This window comes from Populus euphratica, unplaced genomic scaffold, assembly GCF_000495115.2.
Source record: "Populus euphratica unplaced genomic scaffold, PopEup_1.0 scaffold670.1, whole genome shotgun sequence".
Taxonomy (NCBI): Eukaryota; Viridiplantae; Streptophyta; class Magnoliopsida; order Malpighiales; family Salicaceae; genus Populus; species Populus euphratica.
Window position 1 is genome coordinate 42839 of NW_011500544.1, and position 8708 is coordinate 51546.

The 8708-nt window shown below is 34.7% G+C and overlaps 1 protein-coding gene across 1 annotated transcript; it reads left to right on the top strand.

The window, feature by feature from the left end:
- Window positions 1–550: 550 nt before the first annotated feature.
- On the top strand, window positions 551–5523 carry LOC105115307 (cell division cycle protein 48 homolog). Its single transcript, XM_011012142.1, has 9 exons — window positions 551–674; window positions 794–959; window positions 1564–1792; window positions 2778–3544; window positions 3633–3854; window positions 3929–4000; window positions 4091–4372; window positions 4558–4917; window positions 5015–5523. The coding sequence occupies exons 1-9, from the start codon at window positions 646–648 to the stop codon at window positions 5294–5296; spliced, it is 2409 nt and encodes an 802-aa protein (XP_011010444.1). The 5' UTR covers window positions 551–645; the 3' UTR covers window positions 5297–5523.
- Window positions 5524–8708: the final 3185 nt, after the last annotated feature.

An 8708-nucleotide genomic window follows, 5' to 3' on the forward strand; every position in this document is an offset into this window, starting at 1 on the left:
ACTGGTTCACGCATTTTATTTCATTTAAAAAAAATCAATTTAAAAAGTAACTGAATATGTTCAAGGAAATTTCTTGGTTTCCATACAACAATTTTTTATTTTTTAATTCTTCATAGTATACCAGGCTAACGTGGGAAGCATGCTTTTAAAATTATATCAGGAAAGTGTTTAATATCAATTAACATATAGACTGATTTAAATATATACCTTATTATAAAACAAAAAAAAAATATTTTTTTTTATACTACCAATCATCCCATTTTCTTATAATATCATTTTTTTTTATTAATTGACACACAATTCAAATACAGATCAAATAATAAGTTAATACAATTTCTTCATCAACCAAAAACAATTCAAGGACAAACCTCAGCAACAATTTGAATACCAAGTTACAAGAGAAATTTCAATTTTGCCTAATATCCAAATCCAAATTAGAAAAGCAAAATAGATTTTTGGAGTGGAGTTAAAGGTAAAATAGAATATGAACTTTTCTTTCTAAACAAGAAACGAAGTTAACCCCTCTATAAAAGACCAAACACCCAGCCAGCCCTCTAGAATTAGATCCCATTATTAATATTAATTTTCGAAAAGGAAAACAGATATTTTCTATCCGTCTGAGTTCTGCCTCTCTGTCTCTCGACCATGTCTAACCAAGCTGAATCCTCTGACTCGTAAGTACATCATTACTTGCACAGATCTACACTTCTTATCCTTTGTATCTTTCGATTTCGATTGTAAAGTTACAATCTTTAATTTATCTCCTTTTTCTTTCTTAATTTGTGTTTTGCAGTAAAGGAACAAAGAGGGATTTTAGTACCGCGATTTTGGAGAGAAAGAAGGCTCCGAATCGGCTTGTTGTTGATGAGGCTGTAAACGATGATAACTCTGTCGTTTCGCTTCATCCCGAGACTATGGAGAAACTCCAGCTCTTTCGGGGTGACACCATCTTAATCAAGGTTCAATTTTTCGATCCAGGATTAATCTTTGAGGATTCTTTCTTGTTGGGGTTGGGTATTTTCTTATTTATGTTTCTGATCTGTTTGGGGCTGATTGAGGTTGAAATTTGTTTTTCACTTGTTTTTGTATGCGGGTTTATGATGTTTTATGCTGGGTTTTAGGATCTGTGAATTTGGGTGTCTTTGGCGTCGCTTATATCGATATTTTGTTAGGGTTGTTGCAGATGAAACTGTGTTCTAGTGAGTTGGGGCCTTATTAGTTTTCTAATGAGCGAATACTTCGTCAAATTTTGTAATTTTGGTTTGTTTTATTACTAAATCAAGGAGATTGAATGGAGGATGTATATGTATGTTGAATATGGAATTAGCTTTCTTTGGGGCCTACATATTGTTATGATTTCTTGTTCTTATTATTTTGAAGATTTCAAATTTAGTTTATAAGATGTATTAGGAGCACATTCACTTCTCTTTTTCATGAGGGATGCTTGGGTATATTACTCTTGTTCTCTCTCTACTTGTATTTGTTATGTAATAATGTGATTTTGCTTGATATTTTTATGACATTGTGGTAATGGTGTTCTTTTTTGCACGAGGGGGTGTTCAGGGAAAGAAAAGGAAAGATACCATTTGCATTGCCCTTGCTGATGACTCATGCGATGAACCAAAGATCAGGATGAACAAGGTTGTGAGGTCAAACCTGAGGGTTAGGCTTGGAGACGTGGTATCTGTGCACCAGTGTCCTGATGTCAAGTATGGAAAACGCGTGCACATCTTGCCCATCGATGACACAATTGAAGGGGTCACTGGAAATCTCTTTGATGCATACTTGAAGCGTGAGTTTATTCTTAAGCCTTTTATTTTCAGCCAATATCAGTAGTTAAATTGTGATTACTACAGCTAGTCCTCAATGATGGATTGTACTTAAAGGCTTATAAGCTCTACATTTGGAATTCATTAGGGAAAGTTTCCTCATGTTTACAAAACAATTTTTTTTTTATCTTCTCAGGTTTGAGTTTGTCCTGAAAGTTGCTATCCTTTTAAACATGTCTCATATGATTGCTTTAATTTGTCCTTGTTTAATTATAATATTTTTGGCATCTGAACTTGATATGTTTTTGTGTTACTTGCACTCGCTCAAATCACTTTTCTTGTTGTAAAGGTTTTAATTTCTATGTGGGGTCCTAGTTTAGCACATGTTTTAAATTTTTGGTCTGCTCTTTCTACTAAATTTTTTCTTATTGACAACATGTCTCTGATTAATTTTTGCAATCCCCCTAACCATCCATGCTCAAAATCTCTTTTGTGTGCCTGTGTGTAGATAGCTTTGTTATTTTGTTTTGCATGTATGAGATGATAGTTGTGATGTGTGAAAGAAATCGAGGGCACCTTCTTCATTCATTTTTTAATGAGAATTTTGCTGCCATCAGCAGTTTGTGAAGGAGTGCTACTTGATATATGCATGTGGAAAACCCAGAGGCTAATGATTTCTGCAGCTATCTCTTACTGCACTTGTGGAAAACCCAATGGCTAATGATTTCTGCAGCTATCTCTTACTGCACTTGATTGTTAATGTAGAACTTTTTTGAGATTGTTGAATCTATAAAATATCATTCTCCATTTTTCTTGTTAATACTTTATCCTCATAACATAATGTTTTCATTTTTTTTGGTATTTAAATTGTGATAAGAAAAGTTTCCCTTGCTAGTTCTTTTATGGAAACTGCAAACATGGTTCTTGCTATTAGTCATTCTTTTGTTTTATAGTTATGATATCCTACATATGATTATGTGTTAAATTCTTTTTGTGCGAATGATGCAGCTTATTTCTTGGAAGCATATCGCCCAGTGAGGAAGGGTGACCTCTTCCTTGTACGAGGGGGAATGAGAAGTGTGGAATTCAAAGTTATTGAAACTGACCCTCCGGAGTACTGTGTGGTTGCTCCAGACACTGAGATCTTCTGTGAGGGAGAGCCCGTGAGAAGAGAGGATGAGGATAGATTGGATGAAGTTGGTTATGATGATGTTGGTGGTGTTAGAAAACAAATGGCTCAGATTCGGGAGTTAGTGGAGCTTCCTTTGAGACACCCACAGCTATTCAAATCAATTGGTGTTAAACCACCAAAAGGAATTCTGCTGTATGGACCTCCTGGTTCTGGGAAGACTCTAATTGCCCGAGCTGTTGCAAATGAAACTGGTGCTTTTTTCTTCTGTATTAATGGACCTGAAATTATGTCAAAGTTGGCTGGAGAGAGTGAAAGCAATCTCAGAAAAGCATTTGAGGAAGCAGAGAAAAATGCACCTTCGATTATATTTATTGACGAAATAGATTCAATTGCCCCCAAGCGAGAGAAAACAAATGGAGAGGTTGAGAGGAGAATTGTATCCCAACTTTTGACACTCATGGATGGACTAAAATCCCGTGCACATGTTATTGTCATTGGGGCTACGAATCGGCCCAATAGCATTGACCCAGCTCTGAGGAGGTTTGGGAGATTTGATAGGGAAATTGATATTGGTGTTCCAGATGAAGTTGGGCGCCTTGAGGTTCTTCGTATTCATACTAAGAACATGAAGCTTGCTGAGGATGTAAGCAACAAACACAATAACCTTCCATGCATTCCTTTTCTGTTTTTCCTTTTTTTTATTTTCACTGAAATACTGGGTTTTTATGCAGGTTGATTTGGAAAGAATAGCTAAGGATACCCATGGTTATGTTGGTGCTGACTTAGCAGCCCTTTGCACCGAGGCTGCGCTTCAATGCATCAGAGAAAAGATGGATGTGATTGACTTGGAAGATGAGACAATAGATGCTGAAATACTCAACTCAATGGCAGTGACTGACGAACACTTCAAGACTGCTCTTGGAACAAGCAACCCATCTGCATTGCGTGAAACAGTAAGTATTGACCTTGAGATGTTTGGTGCGGGTACCATTTGTTTTCTTGTCTCTGACTAAGAACTTTTGATCAGGTTGTTGAAGTTCCTAATGTTAGTTGGGAAGATATTGGTGGTCTTGAAAATGTTAAGAGGGAGCTCCAGGAGGTAATTGCTGTATTTCAACAGTGTGCAATTGTTAGTGTTTTTTGTTTTAACTTTTATAACTAAATGTAACTATTGTGCTGTGTGATTTAGACTGTTCAATATCCAGTGGAGCACCCTGAGAAATTTGAGAAGTTTGGAATGTCACCATCAAAGGGAGTTCTGTTCTACGGTCCCCCTGGATGTGGAAAAACTCTTCTGGCTAAAGCTATTGCCAATGAATGCCAGGCAAACTTCATCAGCGTCAAGGGTCCTGAATTGCTTACAATGTGGTTTGGTGAGAGTGAGGCCAATGTACGAGAAATTTTTGACAAAGCTCGCCAATCTGCTCCTTGTGTCTTGTTCTTTGATGAACTTGACTCAATTGCAACTCAGGTATATTAATTTATCTAGAGTGCAGTCGAATGTGTTACCCTTTTCAAGATCATGGTGATCAACTGGCATTTGATAAGATTGTTATTCATTAAGCATGCGTGTATGATTCTAGGTGTTAATCTAGCAAGTCATTTGATGTATTTTATTTTGCTTCTTTCTTACACTGTTCTATACCACACTTGCAGAGAGGAAGCAGTGTAGGAGATGCTGGGGGTGCTGCTGATAGAGTTTTGAATCAGCTTCTGACGGAGATGGATGGCATGACTGCAAAGAAAACTGTTTTTATAATTGGGGCCACAAACAGACCCGACATCATAGACCCTGCCCTATTGCGTCCTGGGCGTCTTGATCAGTTGATCTATATCCCTCTTCCTGATGAGGAGTCACGCTTTCAAATATTCAAATCTTGCTTAAGGAAATCACCAGTCTCCAAAGATGTCGACCTAAGAGCACTTGCCAAGTACACACAGGGTTTCAGTGGTGCTGATATTACAGAAATATGCCAGCGTGCTTGCAAATATGCCATAAGAGAGAACATTGAGAAAGTATGCTTCAGATTTGTTTAATGCTACCATCTTCTTATGTTTTCCCTAGTTAGCTGTCTTGTTACACAGGTACTTATTTTGGATCTGTATTTTGTAGGATATTGAGAAGGAGAGGAGGCAAAAAGAGAACCCTGAGGCTATGGAGGAAGATGTTGAGGATGAGGTGGCAGAGATCAAGGCAGCACATTTTGAGGAATCCATGAAATATGCCCGTCGGAGTGTTAGTGATGCTGACATCCGGAAGTATCAGGCATTTGCTCAAACACTGCAACAGTCAAGAGGGTTTGGAACTGAATTCAGGTTTGCTGAAGCTAGTGCGGGGTCTGATCCGTTTGCAGCTTCTGCTGGCGGAGCTGATGAAGATGACCTTTACAGTTAAGTTATCGTAAAATGTCTAGGCTTATAGATTTGGGCCCTAATATGTGTATCTGGTTAAATCCATGCATGTTTACTGGAAGTTCCTTGGGATTTTATTATTGTGACCAAATTGGCCTTGCGTTTTTCAAAATTGAACACTTCCTTTGACTCCTTTCAAGTCAAAATTGAACATGTTATCTTATTTTGAAAGACGATTACTGATACTACTGAAACTAAGTTTCCTTCTAAGTTGCCAATGACTTGCCAATTAATTACCATCAAAATAATCATGTGATTAGCTACTTGGAAGTTGATATAAACAGAACCGTTTTATGGACTTGGTCATGCATTAAATTGCATCATTTAGAATCCTCCGATGGAGAAATCGTCGATTGTACACTGTAAATTTCAGTTTCCTGATCAAAATATCATGTAATTTTTTAAAAATTAATCGTAAGAGGCAAGTAATTTCTTGGGTGGAGAATGGGATATGGACCCAGAAAATCGAAAGGCGCCTGATTGATCGAAATATCATGTGCCTAGTCGGTCCTTGACGGTGTTGGGTCATGTTTGAAGCCAATGAAGGGCTGATTGAATGATATGTTGCTAAAATGGAGAAATTGTTTTGAATTTGCGACATGCAAATGTATGTATTGGTCTATGTTTTACTTCAGAATGGATTGATTAACAAAGGGGTGACGGTCAGAATCTGAAGAAGAATACCGAGAAGCAAGAAGTCCTCCGATAAACTCAAGGTATGCCGGTTTTCTATTATTTAAGATCTAAGCATCTGTCACTTCCATTCAGCAATATTTGGTAACGTGGCTGACTGCATGTTGGTTAAAATTTATTTTTAAATTGTTTTAATATGTTAGTTTTAAAAATTTATATCCAATAATATTTTATTGCAGCAGACAAAATGGAATCTTATAAACTGCATAATAAAATAAAGGGAATAAAACTTGCTGTGTTTTTCAAAAGCTTTTGTCTCATACCTCGGGATTGCTGCTGATTTTTTCTGGGGTTTTATTCCTTTCCTAACACACTTTGCCAGAGACTTGAAATTTTGGCAAAATAGCATAGAAAAAAAAATATTAGAAAAAAATAGTGTGGAATAGACAGAGGCACGAATCTCATTTGCGTCTTTGATTAAAACATGCGAATCCAATTCATGTCTATGTAAAATAGGCCAAGGAAATTCAACCTTAAATTAACCTCACATACAAATTCTAAACTACACTTACCCTATATTAACCTCAAATATTAATCTCAAATTTCTAATCCCTAACCATTAACGTTAACCCTAATTTCAAATCCTAAAATCTTAAAATCAAATTCTAAACCCATAATCCTTCTAAACTCTTAAATCCAAATCTCCAACCCCTAATCTCCGATCTAAAACCCCAAACATTTAAATCCATACCCCAAATCTATAATTCATAACCATACCCCCAACTCTTAAATCTAAACCATAGACTCCTAATTCCTAACCTTAAACCCCAAACTCTTAAATTCAAACCTCAAGTTCTAAACACAAACCTTTAATCACTAAACATTATTAACACTAAATTCAAACCCCAAAATCCTTAAACTCAAAAACATATAACAAAAATAGGTGGATATTATTAGGTTTAAAAAAGCACAAAAATGAGATTTTTTTTTCACATTGATGTAATATTTTAAAGTTATTTTTGTTTGGTTAATATAACTTTAGTTGAACTTTGCAATAACATAACATAATAATATGCCACCATATTTGTTAATTTAAAAATGTTTACTTTGTAATTATAAATAATTTATTGTTGTTAATAACATGTTTACTTGTAAATTTATGACTTCAAATTCTATCTAGTTGTCCAAAATAAATCTAAATGTTCATAATATAAAAGATTATTAAAATCTCAACCTGACAATTCCAAAATAATTATAAAAGTATAATAAAATATACAAATAAAATAAATTACAAATGCATAACTAAAAAAAATAGTACAATATAATTCTACTATCTATCTATATCTACGATGACGAGTCAATGAGCTAGCTTCATTAATATCATAGCTTCCTAATGTTTGAGTCATCTCATCCTCCACAACATCATCATCCAAGCATAATGTCTTTCTAAGCATTTCAAGTGTAAAGTGGCATGAGTTGAACCAATGATATGCATAATAATGAGCAAGAGTATTATCTTTAATGTCACAAAGATTAGCAACGACTTTTCAACCATCTCCTAATAAATTTCCAACCTAATTTTTAGTAAATACATTTATTAATTCATAAATAAAACACATTTAACATCACATATTAACTACAAAATGTATCAAATACTTACAACATTTTAAATTTGTTGTGCATGTGGTTATAATCCATGTTTTCATATGGAAAAACTTACGTTGGGTTTAGAGTGATGATATGTCATTTTATTTCCCTAATACCACTCTATGTATCCATCCTTTGAAATAATAGGTTATACGTCCTCGAAGATCTCATCTCTTTGTGCATCACATTGTGCTATGTAATGGAGATGTTGGTTCATCCAATTATAATCATCATGCCTACCTCGTCAACTAATGACATGCAATAAGTCATTTGTATCTATATCAACCAGGATGTGCTGCCACCAATCAAAATATCGCATCACATGATCCGAACAATGCAACCCAACAAGGATAAAAAAAATATAAATGAGACCTTTGTTGTCCATAAGTCTCTGTCTGATTTGCATATGAGAGTAAATAATAAGTCATCTTCTGAATAATAATTCCACACAACTTATCACACCATCCATAATACAATTAACTATACACATATTATACATAAAAAGTAATTAAAATTTTATTTATGAATTATAGATGGATACACTCGATAAAGTTGTTGTTTATTGATTAGTATTTAAAAGTGTATTTTTAATCAAGGTTTTATATCATCATTTTGTATTTGAAGTATCAATAACTCCTTAACTAAAGTATGTTTTATAATAATATATCTAATAATATAAGATACATTCAATTCGTGGTAAATGTTCATTTTAAATGTAAGTCTATCACATAAATAAAAGGGTTGATTGATGAATTTAAGAACTGAAATTGAAAGGACAAAAAGATAGCCAAACTTAGAAAAGAGATGTCATTGCAGTCCAAACTGGAACACTATTCAGTAATTAGGTCATATATGGAGTTGTAGATCTTGAATTTAGGTCTAATTTATAAGGATGGAAAGGTAAGACATAGGCCTATAACTTTTATATGGAGCCCATATTTAAAAAGGTCATTTTCAAGTCCAAATTGTAGAAACAACAAAGAAGTCCGAATCTGTTCTCCAGCCCAAGCACTGTTTCGTATTTGGCCTATATCTAGAGTTTTAGAAGTTCAAATGACCTTAATTTTTTACACAAGAAAGCTGAGACAATTTCCTACAACTTTCTTGTTTTCAAG